At 61.9% G+C, this 21,751-nt stretch overlaps 1 protein-coding gene across 6 annotated transcripts in view; it reads left to right on the top strand.

Annotated features, from left to right (window-relative positions):
* Positions 1 to 1,261: 1,261 nt before the first annotated feature.
* TNS1 (tensin 1) overlaps positions 1,262 to 21,751 on the top strand; it is a 69,405-nt gene continuing 48,915 nt past the window's right edge. For 3 of the 6 annotated variants that reach the window (XM_039381819.1, XM_027734707.2, XM_027734706.2), the window contains exons 1-3: positions 1,263 to 1,357; positions 8,193 to 8,307; positions 9,473 to 9,510. In XM_039381819.1, coding sequence (XP_039237753.1) covers positions 8,232 to 8,307; positions 9,473 to 9,510 — 114 coding nt within the window. In that variant the 5' untranslated portion in view covers positions 1,263 to 1,357; positions 8,193 to 8,231. Of the gene's footprint in view, positions 1,358 to 8,192; positions 8,308 to 9,472; positions 9,511 to 16,219; positions 16,723 to 21,751 lie in introns of those variants that run through there. The other 3 variants (XM_039381818.1, XM_039381817.1, XM_039381816.1) reach the window with 2 other exon arrangements.

Below are 21,751 nucleotides of genomic sequence, written 5' to 3'. Positions count from 1 at the left end.
AGTGATGTCACCTCCCTGGAGCTTGGTGTGGGGGGGCTGTACCCTGGCCCCCTCTGCCTGCCAGCCCTCTGCCCCTCCTAGGTGCAAGACAGAGCTGTGGGGGACAGCTGTGAAGTGTGGGGAACCACCCGAATTCCCTGCACCCCTCTCTGGTGCGGCTGCTTGTCAGGAGCCTCCCCAAGGCAAATGCAATTAGTGCCCAGGCCTGGCATTGCCACTGCCCACGCTTGGCACCAGCAACTGCCCTGTGGGGACGATCCTTGCCCTGCACCAGCATGTCATCATGGCAGCATCTGGGGGTGCTGTCGCCAGCTCCTCTTGGCACCACCCCGATGGGTATATGGAGGATGTGTGGTCCCCAGTGGGGTGCACCCTGTCCCCCTGCCCTGTGCAAGCCCCATGGTGAGGGGGGTGCCCAGGGCCATTTCGAGCTGTTCTGCAGGGAGAGGTTCCCCTGGGTAATTCAGTGCCCACAGCATGGTGCATCAGCCAGGCAGGCTTCGGGGAGGAGACCCCACTGGAAGGGGGCTGGGTGAGGTGTCCCTGAATGTGTCCTCAGGCTCCCAGGAAGAGGAGAAGCTTGGTGGGGTGCCAGGAGGACTAGTAGAGGGGCAGAGAAGTCCCCACTGTGTGTACACGTTGCCATTTAGGGCTAGGGGTGAGTAGGGGGTGCTACAAGGAAACCGAGGCAGGGTCGGAGCGGGGATAGTGGATTGCGCCGCGATCGAATCCAGGGTGTCCGACCTCCTCCATCCCCAAACCTGAGGGCTCTGGAGCGGGGGACACTGTTAGGGTCTGGCATTCACCCCAGCGGATGCCGTGCCCGGAGGACAGGCGGGTGAGTCCCGGGGGTGCCAAGCCCCGAGCCCCGTGTGCGGGCGAAGGAGAGGGAGGAGGAGGAAGAGAAGGAGGAGTGGGAGGAGGGGAGGAGGGGGAGCGTGTCGGAGCTGGCTCCCACCCAAGCACTGCAGGACAGGGGCGGGCACGGTGCTCCCTGCCTGGCTGCCAACGCGCAGGCGACGCTGGGGGACCGGCGGGGGGGACCGGGCCCGGTGGGACCGCAGCCCCCCAGTGCATCACCGTCGCACAGCCCCGTGCCCGCGCCCGGACACCTCCGGGGCACTGCCCGGACACCGGAGCTTGTTGCGGCCGGTGGGGGCGGGGGGACAGGGCTGGGTTCGACAGCCCCCCCGAGCGTGCCCTGGGCAGGGGTCGGCCCCTGCACCCTCCCCCCGCCAGGTGAGCCCCGAGCAGGGGCACCATGACCCGGCTGAACTGGTGCTTTGCCACCTTGGTTGGCTGGGGGAAGTCCTTGGTGTCCTGCCTCCTGCCCCTCCGCGCCCGTCGCCGCCGGGAGGTAAGCGGGCACCGCCGGTTACGGAGTTAGGGTTAGGGGCTGCGGGGGACACGGGGCTGGGGCGGGGTCCGGGGACTGCGGGGGGTGGGGGTACGGGCTGCCGCTGGCCCTGCCTGCTGCGGGCAGCGGAGGGTTAAACCCTGCATATGCATGCTAGGTGCAGGGCATGTCCTTTGTCTCTCCTTGTGCCCCCCCCCCCCCCCCCAGCGTGCCACTGTGACCCTCGCTTCCCATAACCCACACCCGCGGGCCCCTGCAATGCCTGACTGGAGGGGATCTGCTGTACAGCCTTTCATGCAAAGGGATCTGCTGGGATCCCTGTGCCCTTACAGAGAGAACATGTAGGCAGGGGGTGTCCCTGTGTCCCTACTGAATCCACAGTGGGGGCACTGTGCCCCATGGGAGGGGACCCCAAAGCCCATAAAATACCTAGCACGAGAGATCCCTGTGCCCATAAAGTGCCCAGTGTGGGAGATCTCTGTACCTGTAAGCACTTGGTACTGGGGAACACCATACTCATAAAGTACTCACTCAGTCAGTGTGGGCTCCCTGTACCCAAAAACGTGCCCAACATGAGGGGGTCCTGTGGGGTCACCTGGGTGTAGGTATGCCCATCAGTACCTGGTGTGTGTGGTATCCATGTGCCAAAGGACCGCCCTGCATAGGGGATTCTCGTGCCCATGCAGCACCTGGTGTGGGGACTCATCCTGTTCTGCCACCCATGCTGTGGAAACTGAGGCAGGGAGGGGAGAAGCTGTTGGAGTGTGAGGACTCCCAATGCGCCACCCTCACTTGGTTCCTCAACCTTTGGGAAGCTGCCCTGTGCCTGGCGGAACGGCATGGGACACTCCAGCTGCACTGTGCCAGAAAAGCTGGTGCCAAAGCCACCGCCAGGGCAGTGTCTGGGGGAGTCACTGCAGGCTGGTGACAGTCCAGTATGTGCCAGGGTAGGCACCCAGCCTGGAGGAGAGAGAGGCCTCTGGCTGCTTGGGGACACCAGCGTGTGTCAGGAACGCAGGATCGTGAGCTGATGGGAGTACAGGGGGATGCTCAGGGCTATGGGTGGGTGGGAGGCACTGGTGAGGTGTAGGGTGGTGGTTGTGCAGTCCCATGCCCATCCCTGTGTCCATGTGTCCTTGATGTGGGTGTGAGAACAGGGACTCATGGGGGGCTGTAACACACATGTATGCTTGTGCATGTGTGTTCACAAGCATGCAGATGGGGCTAAGGTGAGAGTGAACTGTAGCTGACGTGGGTGTGGGTGCATAGCAGGTATCTGGGGGGCTGTTGCGGGGTGTGTGTCCTCTAGCACGCGTGTGTGTGCTGGGGGCAGTAGCAGTGAGGCTTTACGTTGTGTGAGCTGTTAGAGGGGTGTTCCCCAGTCCTTCCTGTGCCAACAGGCACCTACACACAGGGAGGCCCACCCACCACATGTGGTATGGGCTGTGTGTGTGGTGTACTTGAGTGTGCCCTGGCATGTACATAGGGGTGTGTGTGATGTGTGTGTATGCCCTGTGCACCCAAGGGCAGTGTGGGGACAGCTCTGCTGGAAGTGGGTGTGGGGGCCTTGGGGACAGGATGACCCCAGGAGGGGAGACACAGAGAAGTCCTGCCAAGGCTGGCCCTGCACTGGGAGTACCTGCCTGCACCAGTAGTACCCACGAGGGGTCCCTGTGCTAAGTGCCCCTGTCTGCATCTCCCTGCTGAGAAAACGATCCTTAAATGATGTTTACGAGCAGTGTCCCTGCAGCCACTCTGTCCCTGTCCCATGACCCTTGTCCCTGCCCTTCTGAGGGGCCTGGGATTGTTCTGGCAGTGAATGGGAGGAGATGATTTATGGGGGGTGTGTGGGGACACTCCTCTCCACTGGGGTTTTTATTTGTGGGCAGTAACAAGGCTGATTAATGAGGGCTGTAATGATGGGGTGGGGTGCGCATGGATGGTGCTCCCTGCTTGTTTGGTGCTGTGAGTAGGATCGTTCCTCACAGCCTCCCTCTGCCCCTAGCTGGCATGGAGGGGTAGGAGGTGCTGTCCCCTACTTCTCCCCTGTCCCAGCTGTCACATCTCCACAGGGGTTCCTCGAGTACGGGGTGGGCAGGAAGGCATAGCAAAGTGGGGTAGAGGTGGAGGGCATGGGATAGGGGAGGGGATGCTGTGCTTTGAGGGGGTCAGATGCAATCCCAGTCTCTGGGGAGGGCAGCCCCCTTGTCCCGCTCTGCCCTTTCTCTCTGAGCCGGTGGCTGTATGTAGCATACAGATGGGAAACTGAGGCACAGGGAGGGGGGGCATTATAGTGCCCACATCCCCTCCATGTCCAGTTCCCTGTGTTAGCGGTGGCTTGTCCTGCCCGGCGTGTCCTTCCCCCTGGCACGTCCTGCACCCTGACTCACACCCTCATGGTCACGGCCAGCTGAGCACAAGTTTCCAGGCTGGAGCCAGAGTCCGTGCTGGTGGAGAGAGAGGGGGGACCGTGTGCCACCCGGCTAAGCCCCCCAGGAGGGGCTGGAGCATCCCCCTGCCAAATCCATCCCTGTCAGGGCCGCGGACTGCCAAGCTGCTTTCCGTCCCGCCTGGAGGTTGTCTCCCCTCGCTGAGGCCCCCCAGCTCCGCGCATGGATGTCCGCCGATCCCTCCCCGTCTCCCATCCCGGGACCACCCAGGGGACACGGCTGGGGATGAGAATGGGGGGGGTACATCCCGCCGCAGGACCCGCTGGAGGCCGGAGAAGGGAGGGGGGTGACGTGGGTGGCGGGTGTCCCTCGGTCAGCGGAGGAAATGGATCCCAAATGTGTGTGAGTGCGGGAGAGGGGGCCTGGGACACGCACAGCCCCATTCCGCCCCCCCCCCCCAGTCCCGCAGCCTTTCTGCTGGCGTTGGTGGGGGGGTCCTGATCGCCCCCGGGCCAACTCTGTTGGGGCGCTGCGGGGGTCCGGGGGGTGGTTTGCCGCCCCCGTTCTCCCCCCGGCCGGAGGGGCGGTGTGGGGCCGGGGCGGGGCGGGCGGGCGGAGCGAGGGGCCGGGGGGCTCGGCCGGCCGGGGCCGCGCCGCGGGCAGCATGACCGGGCTGTGCCTCTCCTGCCTGCTCTGGGTACGGCCCGCACCGGGGGGCACCGAGGGGCGCCGGGGGGAGCAGGACAGCAGCGCGGCGGGGTCTCGGCGCCGGGGTCCCGGAGCGGGGCTGGTCCCGGTTGCTGGCGGTGGATGGGACTGGATGCGAGGGGAGCGGCACCGAGCGGGGGCGTTTGCACCGGGACGAGTGGACTGGAGCAGGGGGAACGGGCAGGACTGGACCGGGACCGGGACCGAGCGGAGACCGGCAGGGACGGCCGGACATCGGGGTGGGGCTGGGGGGACCGGACCGGGAGAGGGGCCGGGAGGAGCCCCGGGGACTGTGGAGTGCGGGGCGAGACCGAGCCTGGGAGAGCGGCGGCGCTGGGCAGTGGGTTGGGGGGTGCACGAAGGGGGGACCGGTATGGGATGCGGGACAGGGACACTAGGCTGTGGGAGGGTCTGTGGAAGGGTTGCGGGGTTGGAGAGGGTGGGGGGCTGATCCCCCACGACGCCCAGCCTGCGTTACTGGCCGGGGCCCGGCCATTCCCCGGGGCAGAGGCTCTGCTACCCCGCTGAAGTGGATGGAAACTGGGAAAACCGGGAGAATCCAGTTAGTTCTGGGGTTTTGGGACTCTGCATCCTCTCCAGTCACCGAGGCAAGCTGGGCCCCACGACCCAGCGGGGTGCAAAGCGCTGGGTGGACCTGAGCCTACAGGGTTGGCCCCAGGTGTCCTGATGCCCCCCACCCACTCTGGCTTTGCAGCCTCAGTGGAACTGGGTGTCCCAGGTCCCCCCCAGTCACTGCACTTCTCTGCAGTGTTGGGCAATGAACCCAGACCTTCCAGCTCCTGATTAATTTGGCATCTCTAACCGGTGCCTCTTCCAGCCCAGGACACCTGGCTCCCCTTCCAGCCTCCTTGGGTCTGCGTGTTGGGGGACCTGTGGCCAGGGATGCCTTTGCATCCCCACCCCTGCACAGTGTAGGTGCTTGGCCCCTGGAGGTGGGTACCCATTGCTGGGTACCCAGGTGACATTCCCGAGAAGTCCTGCAGCCCCATCCCCTGCATCCCCCCAACAGTTCCCAGCCTTGGGGCCAAGGAGGCTAACAGGGATCCTTCCAGTATGGAGCTGGGGCAGGTTTGTTTTGTGGGATGGGCTGGTTCCCTGGCTGGCACTGGGTGGGCAGGGTGCCTCTCCAGCAGCAGGGGGGTGGGGAGTGCAAAGCTGGGTGCTGCATCGACATCCCCTCCGGCATGGCGATTGTGTTGGCAACAAGACAAGCAGAAGGGGCTCTGCAGGGGTGGGAATCGAAGGGTCAGCTCTTTCCCTAGCGAGGATAATTGCTGTTAATGAAGCAGGCCCATGGGGACCAGAGCAGAGTGGGGGCTATGTGCATAGGAGACGCATTGGCATCCCCGGGCATCCCATCGGAACCCTGGGAGCGGGGGGCAAGGCCTCTTCCCGGGGCACCCTGCAGCAATGATGCTGCTTTGCATATGCAAACGAGCTCATGGCATCATTAGGCCTCACTGTCACCCAGCAACTGCGGCGTGGGAGCCCCTGGCCCAGGGGAGCTTTTCCCATAGCTGCTGGGTGGGTGACGACACGCCTGGGCACACGCATGTGTGTGTGTGTACACCCGGCCTTCTGTGCCCCTTAGGGTGGCACTAGCTCTGGGGGCTGCTGAGGGACCACCAGCGAGTGGCCCTGTTGGAGCAAGTGCCCAGGGAAGAGGGGCTTGCACATACGTGAACAAACCTGTGCAAGTGTGCACACGATGGCACATGGATCTGCGTATGGAAATATGGAAATCTGCCCATGCAGCTGCTGCTGCTGTGTCCGGCGGGGAACTGCACTCTTGCACACGTTTGCACACTCTTACACGCTCGTAGGTGTGTGTATGGATGCAGTGCCATGACACACACACCATGTGTCACACACACAGCACCTTCACAGCCCCCAGGGTGTGTGCACACATGTGGGTGTAACACATACAGGGCTTGTCTGCCTGTCCATGTGTGCACTGGGGAAACTGAGGCACAGAGGTTTGTGAGGAGGCATCTGGCACCCCAGCGCTTTGGCACTGCCCCTCTTGGCTCTGGTGCAGTGGGCTGGAGGAGAGCAGGGCGCCTGGGCAAGGGGGGGGCGCTGGGCCTCTGCTTAATCTCATTAGTCTTGGCATGAAAAGGCGGATTTACAGGGGCTCACGTCTTCATCTAGCAGTGGGTGGGTGGGCAGGGCTGGCGTGCTGCCAGGGGGTGCTCCCCCTGAAAACAGTCAAGTGGGAGGCCGGGAGGGGCACTGGCTGCCTGCAGCTGTGCCAGACCCCCCTCCCCTCCTGCCCTCAGCCCCTCTGCGTGAACACACACATGCATGCACACACACCCTGGCACCTGCACACAGTTGGATCCATTCTGCACTCAGTCACACTCATGGCATTGGCTTCCCTTTGCTGTGGGCTCTGCCAGGCAGGGTGGGCACAACTGCTCACACTCAGGGGGCTCTGCACCCCCTTTACACCCTGGCATGAGACACTCCAGCACATGCTGCCTGGCGTGTACTCCAAAACACAGCATGACAGTGAGACACCCCCTGTGTGGGCCCCCTTCTGGCAGCACCCACACATACCTGGGTGTGCACATGCATGTTTATGCACATATCTGCATACTCAAACACATCCATGAAAATATATCCGTGCATGGACATATTTATATATGTGCAATTCGCATGTGTTCATGTGCACACGAGTTTGCACGTGAATATGTGCATACAAGCATCTTCACCATCTATGTGTGCAGACATACACACTTGTGCTCACAGAAATGCTTGTGCACAGCACGTATTCACAGGGACACGCAGAGATGTACCGACATGCAGGGAGACACGTGTGCACACGTCTGTGCACATGCACACACACGTGTATATGCACACCTACACACATGTATGCGCACACACACACCTGTGCACACATGCACACACGTATGTGCACGTACACACATGTGCACATCCCCGTGCACACACATGTGTACGTACACACAGAGATGTGTGCATGTGTGCATGTGCACATCTGTGCATACAATCTGTGCACACACGTCTGTGCACACATCTGTGCACACACATAGACATCTGTGCATACACACACACTGCACACACATGCCTGTGCACACACAGTGCACACACACACTGCACATACACACATAGGTACATATGCACACACACTCACATACACACATACACATACTGCACACACACACTGTACACACACTGTACACACACAGACAGACTGTAGACACAGAGACTGTACACACACACACACTGTACACACACACACACAGACTGTACACACAGAGGCTGTACGCACACACACACATACACACACACGTACACACACACACATACACACGTACACGTACACGTACACACACACGTACACACACACACACGTACACGTACACGTACACACACACACACACACGTGTACACACTCACACACACAAACACACGTGTACACACACACAGACACACAGACACACAGACACACAGACACACACACACACACACACACACACACACACGGGCACGCACCGCCAGGGGGCGGCAGAGACTATTTAAAGGGGCCACCGCAGTGTCCCCCCTCTCCCAGGGCACGAGCCTTGACCCCCCGCCCCACGCATCCCGGCCGGGTGGAGATCGACCCCTGCCCAGGGGAAACAGGCAGGGCAGAGCTCAGTACCTGGGTCTTGGTGCCTCTTTGTTCCCACTGACGAAGCCCCATGTCCCCCCAGCCCGAGGACCTGGAAGCCCCTCCAGCACACACCTTCAAGATGACGAGCTTCAAGAAGGTGAAGGCATGCGGGATCTGCCGGCAGGCCATCACGCGCCAGGGCAGCACCTGCCGAGGTGAGCCGGGAGCGTGGGCACGTACGTGTGCAAAGTGACATGCCAGGGGGTCAGGACATCAGGGGTGTGTGTGCTGCCTGTATGCACAGCTACGTGCACGAGGATGTGAAGGTGGAACATGTGCCTGTGCCAACCTGTGTGCACATGTGTGCATGTATGTGCAAGAGTACGTGTGGTGCCTTTGCAGGCGGGAAGGCGGCTGGGAGGCAAGGGTGGCCCATGGAGCCACTTAGATGTCACACATGTATGTAGCCATATATCAGCTGCATGCATGTCCAGTGAGTGTGCAACTGCCACCAGATGTGGGTCTGTGTGCATGTGTGGGTGCTCACCCCCTCAGCTGTGCTGGCGGCCCGTGGCACCCAGTGGCTCACAGGCGGGGCTGTGGGCCCTCGCACGTGTGTGGTGTCGTCGAGCCCCGTGTGAGGGGCGGACGGAGGAAATGGGAACAATGTAGCTTCCTGTGCTGCAGGAAACAGCCCCAAGAGGGGACAGTGCCTGGGGTGCGGCCATGGCCTGGATCATGTTGCATGGGAACCTTCATGTCTCCAGGGGATGGGACACGTGGCTTTTCAGGGCTGCCCAGGCACCACAGTGGTGCCTTGTATAAGCGTGTGTCCCCAGCAGCAGCAAACACACACCTGCACTGCCTGTGTGCCTGTGTTCTCTCCGCGGGGTGTGGGTGTGAGCGTGCAACATCAGTGCACGGGAAGCAGGGAGGGGGCACAGGCACTGGCAGCACCCCTGTGGTGCTCTTGTACATGCTGGTGTATGTGTGAAGTCTGTGCATGGTCTCCCTCTGTGCCATTAACCCCTGGGCTCTGGGGCTTGCACATATGCACACTCGTTGGCATGTTGGCACGGGGGGGATGGCTTGTGTTCCCATGGGTGTGTGCCCGAGTGCTGCATCCTGTGTGCACGTGGTGCTGCGCCATGCTGGTGCCACCCATGCTGTGCCCAGAATGTGTGCACAGGTGTGCAAGGTGTGAGTATCCCTGTGAGCGTGTTCATGTCCCAGCAGCTTGTGCGCAATGCCGAGGTGCACTCTGTCCTGCAGCATGGAGTGCTACCTTTTTCCTGCCCTGTATGTGGGGTGCCCACAGGCTACCCCGTGGCAGTGCTTCCTCTCCTGTTCCCACTAACCTCTCCCCTCTCCCTCCCACAGGCTGCAAGCTCTCCTGCCACACCAAGTGCCAAGCTAAGGTAAGGCCAGTGCCCTGAGGTGCACCTCTCCCCTGCTGAAGGGGTATGGGGGACTCGGAGAGGTAATGCCATGGTCTGTGCCAGCTGACCCCATCGGATGGGCACCCAGATGGGCTGGTGACTGTGGGATGGTCATGGTGGCACTGGTGTCATTGGTGGGTGAGGCTGGCAGTGCCATCCTTCTGCCTGGCCCGTGATGGCACATGCGTGTCTGTGTATGAGGCTGGGTTTTAGGGTGCAGCCCTTCTGAGAAAGGGCCTGCGGGGATCCGTGCCCCAGTGCCTGGAGCGGGGTGCCCTTTTCCAGGGTGAGTGCTGCTGCACGTGGGTGCCATGCGCCGCAGCCAGGCACTGTCAGCAGCACACATACAGGCTGAGAATCTCTCCTGATACCCAGCCGGGGGCGGATCTTGCTGGCAGGAGGCAGTGGAGCCAAGGATGCCCAGTAGTGTCTGTTGGTCCAGCTGCTGCGCCGGCGGTGGAGGGGGACCCTACAGCAACCCAGGTTCTCCAGGGAGCTGGAGGTGGGCACAGTGCCCACCATGGTGCTGCCGGGGCAGGGGAGGCTGCGCGTTCCTGAATCCCTGGGGAGGCATGTGTGCCAGCTGTCTCTGGGGCTGGCATCTTGGGCGGGAAGAGGTTGGCATGCCCCGGGCAGACAGCGTAGGCTGGGACATGCCTCTGCCCGTGCCTGTGCCTGTGCCCGGCTGGGCAGGGAGGGAGAGGAAAAGTGGGGGCTGTGCCAGGGGCCAAGCACACATTGGGCTTTGCAGGGTGATGGGTGGCGGTGCAGGGCAGGCGCTGGGAGCAGCCCTGGCACCGAGCCCTGGCTGGGGTGTTGGGGGAGGTGGGGGCTGTGGGGTATCCTGGGGTCAACCCGGCATCCTGGGCCCAGAGCAGGCAGGGCAAAGGTGGGTGGGAGGCTCGGCAGGTCTGTGCCAGTCCCAGGACCCTGTGTCAGCTCTGGGCCATCTCAGGACCCTGTGCCACCGTGGGAAGCATGTGCCAAAGATGCCAGGGGCTGACACCAGAGGAGGTGGCTTTGCTGGGGTGCTGTGGGGAGAGGTGAGAGGGACGTGTGGTGAGGGCATGACCGCAATACAGCAGGCAGTGGCAGGGAGCATCTGCCAGTGGTTTCCAGGCAGGAGGGAGTGTCGGGAAGCGTGTGTATCTGGGTGTGCACCCGGTGGGGATTCTCTGATGTCTGAGAGGGGTTTGTGCACCAAGAGGGGGTTTATGCCAGGGTCCCAGCATCTGGACAGCCTGTGCGCAGGAGCAGCCCATGGCTCACTTCCGCGGCCGGCTGTATTTCATTAGCCTCCATCACCCTTCCCACGCTCGCTGGAAGCTGGAGCCCCCTCGGTGGGGCCAGCTAGCTGAGGGGTGTGCTGCTGGGGGGGAATGTGCATGGGGCCAGGGCCAGGGGCCTTCTGCAGAGCTCCTTTGGGCCAGCGCCCAGGGAGGGGCTCCTCCGGCCGGGCAAGTGGCCAGCTGACTCACAGGCCGGCTTGTTATCATAGGGTCTCTGGGGAGGGTGCGTGTGGGGAGGGGGCTTGGCATGGAGCAAAAACAGCCTCTTGTATACCTGAAGTCCCTCATGTTTAACTCCTGCACCTCCAGGATACTTTGGAGAGGGAAGATGGATTCTTCCCAAAGTGCTGGCAGCTTCACCCCAGAATGCTTCCTTTTCCTGACCTGGATATGCTGCCAAGGTCCTGGTGTCCCCCAGCTCTGGTGTCTCCTGGCCCTGGAATCTGCCCCACCATGCTATTGGCAGTGTCTTCTCTTTGATCCCCATATTTACCCCTTGGGACCTGCTCCAGCTCCTTGTTCTGCCCCCCAGCATGGCTGGCTGCCAGTTATCTGCCTCCTGGCCCAGCCTGGGGGAAAGCCCCCACTTACAAACCTGAAGTGGACTGGATATGGGGGAGGTGGGGAGAGGGGAGAGATGGGAGTGTGGGTGGGGTGTGAAGGGTTGTACTGGAGGTGACTAGTCTGGGGTTGCCAGGGGGTACCTTAAGTGTGATGGGGATATGGGGAGGGGAGCACTGGGGTGTATGTGGGGACACCAGGGAGGTTTTCAGGTGCTAGTGAGTGCCATATCCCTGAGAAGGCAGTGAGCAGGCAGAGCTGTCCCAGGGTGGGAAGGGCCTGTGCCCTTGCAGTGACCTGTACCCCTGGGGTTTCCACCCTGCCCAGAGGACGCTGGGAGGACAGTGGTGGGACCCACTGCCCTGTGGTGGCAGTAATGCTGGCGGGATGCCCGCCTATGGGGGGGCCGGGACAGCCACACACACATCAGCTGGGGAGGCACGATGCTGTTCCCATGCCCATGTAAGGCCCTTCTTGCGCCTGGCGCCTCCGCTCAGGGATTTTTCCTTGCTTAGCAAACCTCCCTCCCTCTCTCTGAGAGGGGCGGTCAAATGGATGGACAATGTGATCCCACACAGCCTGCCCCCCTTCCCTCCCTCCTTGCATCGAAACTGCCTGCTCAAAGCAAGGGGGGTGTAACTTCCTTTGAAAAGTGGGGAAACTGAGTCACACAGCCCTGCCTGGAGGTGGCTGGAGGCAGGGAACATGGTGTGGGGTGCAGTGCTTTCCGTGGCTGTGGTCAGGTGTGGGTGAGCCTATGTGTTGGCATGTGCTGGTAGTGGCACAGCCAGGATCTGGTGGTGACACTGCTCTCCTGGCCAGGATGGAGGGATGAACCCGAATGTGCTCCGGGAAGTGGTGCCATGCAGGCGTGTCCCATATCAAGGGACGTCTTGTGGGTGTCCCCATCCCTTGGGATGCCCTTGCTCTGATTGCAGCTGCACTTTTGCCATGATGCTGCTTGGAGAGTCTGAGAAAAGACGGGGGATGATCCTGCTCCCTGTAGTGGGAGCTGGCCCTATGACACATGGTTTGGCTGGGGAACAAGGAGTGCTCTGGTGTTTGGCTGCCGAATCGGCTGGCGATTGCTGGCGGTTGGTTCTGGGAAATGGCGTCTGTGCCAGCCCTGGAGCCTGGCGAGGCTCCAGCCTGCCCTGCTCACCACACCAGGAACCACTGGTCCTAGGAGTGCTGGTCTGTGCCAAGGGGGGAAACTGAGGCACATCACTTAGCACAGGGCCAAGGGGTCTAGGGGCTGCCTTGTCCCCCAGTGTCTCTTCCTGGGGAACTAGCAGCATGCATTGGAGCCATGCCAGGCTGCTGGGCCTCGTGTGTGAGTACATGTGTGTCCGTGTATGTGAACATGTGCATGTGACTGTGTGTGCATGATCGTGGGTGCTCACAGTTGCATGCACGAGCTCATGAGCTGCAGGGAAATGCATGTGCTTGCAAGAACATCCATCTGTGTGCACGTGTGCTCGCCCACAGGCGAGGAGTCACATGCATGTGCTCCCAGCTCAGTGCCATCCATCCCTGCTGGCCCCATGCCAGGCCTGGTTTGTTTTTCAAGTGCCCCCTGTGATGGGACTCCAGGGGGGCGGGTTTGTCCATCATTAAACCAGGGGCTGGAGCAGGGCCAGGGCCGGGCAGCGAGGCATGTCCTGGACAGAGCAATCGCTCCCAGTGCCCGCAGTGTTGACGAGCCCTTGGTGGTGGGGGGAGGCAGAGTGTGTGGTGGTGGTGAAGGGGACGTGCTACCCCTCAGCTGGTGCTGGGGATACCCCCTGCTTGTGAAGCAAGTCAGAACCAGGAGGGGAAACTGAGGCAGGCTTCTGAGCAGGCTTGACTTGCACTAGTGGGCACCCTGCAGCCATGCCATGGTCAAGGGTACAGGCAGTGTTGGGGGGCATGGCCAGGCGGTGTATTGCGGGCTCCCCGTGGCTGTGCCAGGAACAGGGACGGCAAGGAGGGGACGTCCCTGTCCCAGCTGTGGCAGGCTCTTGCTATGGAACTTGTGGCTGTCTGGTCCCTGCTCATCACCCCAGCCACTCTGCCTCCTCCTGGTGCCGTGGAGAGGGTGACATACCGGTCACACAGGAGCTGCCCCTGTGGTCTCTCTCCCCGATGCCCCGTTCAAAGCCACCTCCTCGGTGCTTTGGGACAGGTAATTAACAACACCCCGGTCTCCACAACAGTGGGGAGGGGGGGAGGGAGGAGTAGTACAGGAATGTGTCCTTGACCCTGGCATGGGCTCAGCCAGGGTACTGGGATGGGGGGCTGTGAGGATCAGCCCTGCCCCGGTGCTGTGCCAGGTCGTGTTTATGCATCAGGTCCTGGAGGGGGTTCTGTTTTTTTTCCCCTCCCTCTTTCCTTTTTTCCCCTTCTTTACGTCACTGCCCAAATATTCGGCCTCTCAGCTCCTGTAGGGGGTCGGCTCGGCTGCTCAGAGGAGCTGGGGCCCTTCTCTGCACCCTCCGGGTGCTGCAAAGGGAGGGTGGGCAGGGGAGATGGGATGCTGAGACTGGCCACACTCACTGCACTGGTGAGCACTGGCCAGAGCTGGCACGGGAGGTGACAGCTGGGGCGGCAGAGACCACCAGCCTCCCTCCTCGGCAGCTCCCAGAGCTGCATCCAGCTTCCCAGAGCCCTGCCATGGTGGGAGGCAGGGTCCAGGCCTGCCTCGTTTCCCAATGATTTTTTCCTTTCCTAGACCAGTTTGCACCCACCATGGTCACCCCTCCTGGGACCTATCCTCGGAAGGGTGCTGGGACCCTGGGAACCCCCAGCTTCCTCCAAGGGAGCAGTACTGATCCCAAAACAGCTGAAAGATCTGGCTCAAGAGAGGCTCTACAGACTCCACATGGCAGCTTCATCTCCTGTGTGCTTTCATCTCCGGAGATGACCCCCATCTGGGTTTCTGGTCCCCAGGTCTCCCTTCTTCTGCTGACACCTGTGGTGGTGATGCTCAAGAGTGTTTGTTTTGGGTTGTGGAGGAGCTGGTTTACGTGGGGGGTGGTTTGTCTGGGCGTCCTGGGAGGACCCTCTCACTGCAGCCAGTTTGCTGACTGCTGGACCTGCTCCCACTGGCACTTTGACCCAATGGCTCTGGGAGGTATTTTGGTGGCTGGAGTTCAGAGATGTTGTCAGGAATTCTCTGGCTGTGTCCTGTGAGCGAGACACGTCATGTCCTCAGGGGACAGCTCCTGTCATTGCCCTCATGGGACAGGGACGTGCTATCAGTGCCCTTCGCTCACCCACTCATTTCCATCCTGTTCAGTTGCTGATACTTTCCCATCTGGCCCTAGCTCTTCTGCTGTTGGTGTTTCCCCAGGCCTGGGAGCCATCCTGTGGCCGCCCCCCAAGGAACTGGGGCTCTGGGATCTGTGCAGGGATCTGTGCTGGAGCTGAGCTGGAGTCTGGAGCTGTGTTCTGCTGGTGCAGGATGTTCATTGGCCCTCCATCCTAGTTGGAGCACTCCTCTCTTTTTGGGATGCCTGCTTTTTGTGGGCTATTGTGCTGGTGGGACTTGTTTAGGGGTGTCAGTGGATCCTGGCCATGGGGTTTTGTCCCTAGAGTGGTGGCTGTTGGGATCTGGCCCTGTGCCCTTGGGTGCTGGGGAGGGCAGAGGTGCTGGTGCTTGCTTGGGAAGGGGGTGAGGAGGTACTCTCCAGAGATGTTGGGGCTCTGGCGCTTTGTCCTTGGCAGTGGGAAGGCTCCACAGTGCCTGTTGGTGTTCCCATCCCATGGCACTGTTGGGCTGCTGTGGAAACTGAGGCATGGAGGGGCTGGGAAGGATCTCCTGGACTCGGAGTGTACTCGCAGGGATGGGGCCCCTTACAGGAGTTTTGGAAGGTTCCAAAGGGAGAACCGTTTGCCAAAAACCCCTCCCTGGTGACTTTTGAGGGGGACAGCAAGGTAGGAGGGGTGTTGGGGTCCTTCACTGCTCCGGCAGAGCCAGCTCCAGCCTTTTGGCTGAGCCCATGGCTTGAGGACGGAAACGCAAACAGGAATGGGGAGGCGTTGGGTGAGAAAATGTCAACAGCACTGGGCCGGGTGCCTGGCTCGCTGCCTCCCTGGCCAGCTCGCCACTCTCTGGGCCACTGCTGGTGGGCTTTCCCCTCTTTGCCCTGTGTTTTCCCGGCACTTGCATTTGAGTACAGCAAGGCTGGGGCTGGGCTGCCCCAGGGATGGCCAGGGAGACCGGGGCACCATACATAAACATGCAGCCCCTGAGGAGGAGAAGGAGGAAGAAGGAGGAAGGGAGATGGGAGGAAAGCCAGGGGGATGCTGGGCACACTCCAGGTTTGGGACAGGCAAGGGGGGACTGGCATGGCTCCACATGCTGAAGGACAGACGGGGCTTTTCCAGCATTTTGGCTTTGGTTTTTAGTTGAGAGATGGGCTGATAAATCTTCACGTCCTCCTCAACACTGGGGGTGCAGGACACCCGAGGACCATTAATTGGGCACTTTGTCCCGCATGTGGCAGGGGGAGACCAAGTTGTGCCAGGGGGTGCCAGGCAGGCCCCAAGAAGGGCCCCACACACCGGTCCCTGCCACCCCCCCGCCAAGGGCACAGGGACGCCGGTGTCGTCACACGGGGTGATAAGGGCCCGACCCCGCTGCGCCCGCCGCCCGCCGTGGCCCCTCGGCACGGGGTGCGAGGAGTTTGCAGGGGGAGGTGGGGGAGGTGTGGGGGGTAATTTTTTTTTTGGGGGGGGTCGTCTGTCCAATTGCCGGCACCCCCGCCCCAGGGCCAGCCGCTCGAGTCAGGTTCCCGGTTGCCTTTAAGGGCGTTTTTAGGGGAGGCGAGGGGAGCGGTGCGGGGCCGGACTTGGAGCGCGCCGTGCAGCTGGGGAGAGAGGGAAGAGGAGAAGAAAGAGGGAGAAGAAGCGAGGGAAGGGAGGGGAGCGGTGGAAAAAGTCATCCGGGACACCCTTCCTCCCCAAGGCCGGGGCCGGCGCCCCCGGGCTCCCCAGCCCCCGGCCGCCCCGGGGCTGCGGAGGGGAGCGGGGAGCCGGCGGGACCCCCCTGCGCCCCTCCATCGCCGGGGTCCCGCTTGCGGGGAGCGAAACCCTTCGGCTCTCCCCCTCCTTCCCTCCCCTCCCTCCTCCCTCCCTCCTTCCTTCCTTCCTTCTCCAGGCTTGGCCCGGGGAGGGAGGGGGGCTCTGCCTGCAGTCTGCCTTCACGCCTGCCCGCCCGGGCGACGCCGGGCTCCCGCCTGCCCCCCCGGCCCCTCCGGCCGCCCCCCGCGCCCCCCGGGCCAGGTGAGGCTGCGGTGCCGTCCCTCTCGGATGTAGGCAGGCGAGACCCCGGATGGATTTCGGGAGCGTCATGAACCAGGTACGGGGGGGCGGCGAGGGCACAGGGGTCCTCAGACCCCCGGGGCAGGAGGGGGGTGCTGCAGGCGGTGTCATCTCTCCAGGGGGCGGGGGCCACGCGTGATATCCGAGCGGTGATGGGGTGGCGCGTGGTTGGGGGGGTGCTGCCCCCCCGTGTTGGGGGGTCCGCAGTTGTCGGTCACCAGAGGGGGCCTGGGGGGGCCGGGGGTCCTTGGAAGAGGCGATGCGGTGCTCGCAGGGAGGATGATTTGGGGAGGGGGTGAGGACCGGTTTGCTGCCGGCTAGGACCTGTGAGCGGCTCCGGGGGGTCCGTGCCCCCCGTGCCCCTCTCCCCGCCTCACCGGGGCCGGTGTCTCTCAGGGTGCCCCCGAGGGGGACACACAGGCGCTGGAGTTTGCGTCCCCCCCCCCTCCCCTGAAGTGCGTAGGGACACGTCCCCGGGGAGCGAGGGCTGCGCGGGAAACCGGGGTCCGCCCCCGGCACCCCGCTCCCGCCCCGCAGCCGAGGGGATGATGCTGGGCGCCTGTCACCCGGGCGGGGGGGGGGCACGGTGGGGGCAGCCCCTGGGCCGGGACACCCTGGCAGCCCACGGGTTAACCCCCCTGCCCAGTCCCGCCGCGGAACCGTCAATGGTTAAACCCCGAGTTAATGAGTGGCGAGGTGTCGGCGGGTGCCAGCCCCCCCGCGCCTCCCCCCCCGGCAGGGATCCCCGGCCCCTCGGCGCCGCCGGGCCCGCAGAGGGTTAACTCCGTCAGGGCAGGTCCCGGCGCAGATGTTTTTGGGCTGTGCTTCTGGGAGAGGAAACGGCCGAGCGAGGGAGGCATCAACCCGCTTGAGTTTAAGGGGAAAACAAGAAAAAAAAGAGAAGTGCTCCGTTCCCGGGCGCCTGAGCCCACTCAGCGCTGGCGTCAGCCCCAGTTGTGGGACCCGTGACCCCAGTGTGGGTGCTGGGACAGCTGGCAGGGACAGGAGGTGACAGTGGCTACGCCCCCTGGGTACGCATGGCACCTCGAGTTGGGTGGTTTTGGGGGGCAACCAAGCGGGCACCTCTTGTACCCACAGTGTGGTGGCACTGGGAGGACAACGTTTATCCTGCCTGGAGTCTGAAGCTACCCCCAGGGAAAGTGGATCTGTAGAAAGTGAGCCTCCAGCTTGCACCCTTTCTAACGAAGCCCCTTCATTAGTGATCTTGCTGTTTCAGGAAGAGCAGGGTGCTGCTTTGTGAGGCTGCTGCCCACCCTGGGGAGGGTGCTGAGTCTTGGGGCTTACTTTTGGGGTTCCGACTTGAGGGGTCCATTTGCTTCTGGCCCTGGGCCACTCTCCTGCTTTCTTTGCCACTATCTGGTCCCTGGCTTCTTGCAGCCCATACCCAGGGCATCCCATCATAGTGCTGGCAGCCCCTGATCAGCATTGAAGCTTCCCTACTGCATATTGGGACACAGGGAAAAGAGCAGCCCCAAGTACAGTCCCTGGGGAGGAGGAAGTGGCTCCATGTCCACTTCCCCCTCCTATTCCCTCACCTCTTCAACACTACAGATGGGGAACACCAGTTTTGGAGGTGCTGCTCATCATTTCAGTTTCCTGGCAGCATATTCAGGGTGAGGACACAGCACTGACCCCATCTCCATCTGCTTTGGACCTTTCCCTCACGAGTGGGCTTGGTGCTGTGGGGACATAGATCCCTTGGAGCAGCCAAGGTTTATTTTGGCACCTTGACCACTCCTTTGACGTGGGTCACAGACGTGTGGGCACTGGCAGGTGCCCCGGATGCTTTAAGGCGACCCAAAACCTGCAGTAGGGTCTCTGTGCACAGGAAAGGGGCTTGCCTGGTGTTCCACCAGCCTGGCAGAGGGGATCTGTGGGACAGGATCACACTGTGCTCAGGATGGGGCATAGACTGCTGACAGTTCTGTGTGCTGGCCAATCCCACAGGAATGACCGTGCTCCAAGCAATCCCATGTCAGAATCCATGTGCTGATCAGTCTCATGTGAGAATCTGTGCACTGGCCAGTCCTGTGCTGGAATCACTGCTCTGACCAATCCTGCATGGGAATCACTGCTCTTGCCAGTCCTGCATGGGAATCACTGCTCTGACCAGTCAGCTGTCAGAATCCATGTATTGACCAATCCTATGTATGCAGTAACTAATCCCATGTAGGAATCCATATGCTGGCCAGTCCTGTGTGAGAATCTGTGCAGTAACTAATCCCGTGTAGGAGTCCACGTGCTGGCCAATCCTGTGTGAGAATCCATGCACTTACCAGCCTCAGTTGAGAATCCAATTCCTGCCCAGTCCCATGTAAGAATCCATGCACTGACCAACCCAATGTAACAACCTGTTCACAGACCAGTCCTGGTGAACCCCCCTGCAGCAGAGTCTGTCCCAGGTGGTCCCACTGTTACTCTGTTGCCAGCCAATCCCTGGTGCCAGAGCTGCTCCCTGGCCAATCCTGCTGCCCAGTTTGGCTCTGGGGAGTTGATGAGGGGGTGGGGGGATCCCTGCACTCTCCTTTGGGGGATTCTGGTGCGGGGGGCCAGTGACCCCATGCTCTCCCTTAGGCTGGATGTAGGGTCCCCACAGGACTGGGGTGAAGGGTGTCCCCACAGTGGGGTGGCAGCACCCATGAGTGGGTGCTGGTGGCAGAGCAGGACAGAGCAGAGCAGGACAGGGCTGGGGCTGTGGGGCCAGAGCCAGGCAGGCGCGTGCTGGCCTGCGGGGCCGGATCCAGACCTGCTGCCTCCAGATGTTGCCTTTTTAGGCACTGGAGCACAGCATATCCCTGCCTGTTGCCGGCCCTGTGCCGAGTCAGTCCCTGCAGGCAGAGTGGGGCCAGACCCTGTCCTGGTTATATGGAGGCACCTCTGTCTCCCTCCTGACCCCTGAAAACCCCTTTTTCCTTCCAAACAGGCTCAAGGATGCAACTTTCTCCCCCTTCCCCTAGTCTGCACTTGGCAACACTGGGGCCGATTGCTCAAACCACCCCAAAGCCGGGACCTGCCCTTATTTGGGTTGAAACCAGGGCTATTTTGGTGCTGCTGCCTCCATCGCAACCCCTTGAAGTTTCCCTGTATGTTGTTTTCCCTGTCCTGTCCCATGTCCCTGTGCCAGGGCTGCTGGCCAGGCCATCCATGGGCTGCTGGGAGCTATCACGCTCCCAGTGTGCCATGGGTCCCAGAGTGCCTTGGGGTGCCAGTGGTGGCCCCCAGGGCCACTGTGGGGTGGAACAGCTGGTGTCCTCTGTGGTATTTCATCCCTGATTTGCAGGGCTATATGTACCGGGTAACCTCTGTCCTGATCTTGCTGCCGCCTTCCTGGCGGGGATGGGCCACAGGGCGGCTCCTCGGGGACATACCGAGGAAGAGACAGAGGAGATAGCATCTGTCCCAGCTTAGGGAACATCCCTGGATAGCTCTTTGCCCCCTGGTATCCTCCCTGCATCTCTTGGGCAATGCAGGGACAGAGCAACCTGCCCTGGCATGGGGGCTGCATCCAGGTATGGAGGGGGTGGCACAGTGACAGTCCCTGGCCCAGCTGCAGGGAGGGCTGGGGATTCTCGGAGGGAAGCCTGGGAGCGGTGAGACCTCTGTGCCCCAGCATCAGCCCAGATGACTCACCCTGAGCTACTGGCCAAACCGCTCCCTGGCCCTTCGGCGCATCTGCCAGTTATCCCCACCCGATGGGAGAAATCCCAAAAGCAGCAGAGCCCCTGAGTGCTGGTGGGGTCAGAGAGGGGCTGTGTGGTGCTGGGGTGCTGCCTCCTCCCTGAGACCCCCATGCCAGAGGGCTGGGGCTCTGCGTGGCTGCCCTGTTCCTGGCACACGGGGGCTGTGCTGGGCAGGGTGGAGCTGGGGCGGTGGGGCGGGGGGAGGGCAGGGGCGTGGATGGAAACATGCCGTCCTCCTACCGGGGACGTATTGCATAAACAGGAGTTTTGCCAGAGCTGCAAAAAATGTGAGGGCAGGAACAGGCAGCACATGGTGTAGGCAGGAGGTACCTGACCCCTGTGAAGGGCAGGGGGGTGGCCAGAGCCTGGACCCCATAGTCCCTTATGCCTGATAGGGGGGAAGGATGCTGCGGCTTGTCACATAGGGAAGGGGGGAACAGGGGTGCTGGAGAGGGAAAAATGTTCCCCAACATCCCCAGTTTGCTGGTCCCAACCTGTCACTTAAAAGTGTCTTCTGCTGTGAGGTTCCCGATGGTGGCTCACACTCTGCCCCATACCATGGCTAAGATGGGACTTGGCAAGGCTTGGTGGCTGTGTCAGGGCTGGAGGGACTGGAAAGTAGGGGAAGGGCCCTGGGGATGGCTGAGGGAGTTGCTGTGGTCCATGGCTGTCCCTGGGCCCCTGCTTACCAGGGGCAGGGTCTTGGGGTGAGCAGAAAGTCGTGGGGGGCATGGGGAGGTGATTAACAGCCCAGCTGGGGCAAGACTGGCACAAAGCTGAGGTGAACTTGCTAGGGAGAAATTGGTCCCTTGAGGGGTGATGTTGGACTCCATGATGTGGGGTGACATGGGCTGAGCTGGCCCTGATGTTACCCAGCCTTGTCCCATGGAATGCCAATCTGGCCACTGAGTCACTACACTCTTTGGCAACTGCATTTCCAGCCCACAGAGTGGATTGGGCAGGGGAACCTGTACCAGAGCTGGAGGGAGTAGGGTGCCTTGCTTCCTCTTTTGGGGTCCACATCCCTTCTGAGTAGTGGAGCAATGAGGGCTGTGCCTGCCTGATGCTGGCTCACTTTGGGAGGGTCCAGGATGCTGGAGCGTCCCTTTTGACAGCACGTCTCCAACTCTGACCACACCAGCAGGGCAGGCTTGCTGGCATCTCAGTGCCTGGCCATGGGAAGCGTCTGTGGTGTGCTGGGGTCTGTGTGAGGGCTGAGGTGGCTGTATCTGCTCCCGGCATCGTAAGGGTCAGCACCAGCCCGGATATCAGCCAGCTCCGGAATGTTTATCGGAGCTCCTGGGGAAGGGAAAAACAAAAACCGCCACCCAAAGGAAGGGATATGCGTCAGAGATGGGCCTGGAT

Source organism: Pipra filicauda, unplaced genomic scaffold, assembly GCF_003945595.2.
Source record: "Pipra filicauda isolate LSUMZ 115617 unplaced genomic scaffold, ASM394559v2 scaffold241_size1546129_pilon, whole genome shotgun sequence".
In the NCBI taxonomy this organism is placed as follows: domain Eukaryota; kingdom Metazoa; phylum Chordata; class Aves; order Passeriformes; family Pipridae; genus Pipra; species Pipra filicauda.
This window is presented reverse-complemented; position numbering and strand designations above follow the sequence as displayed.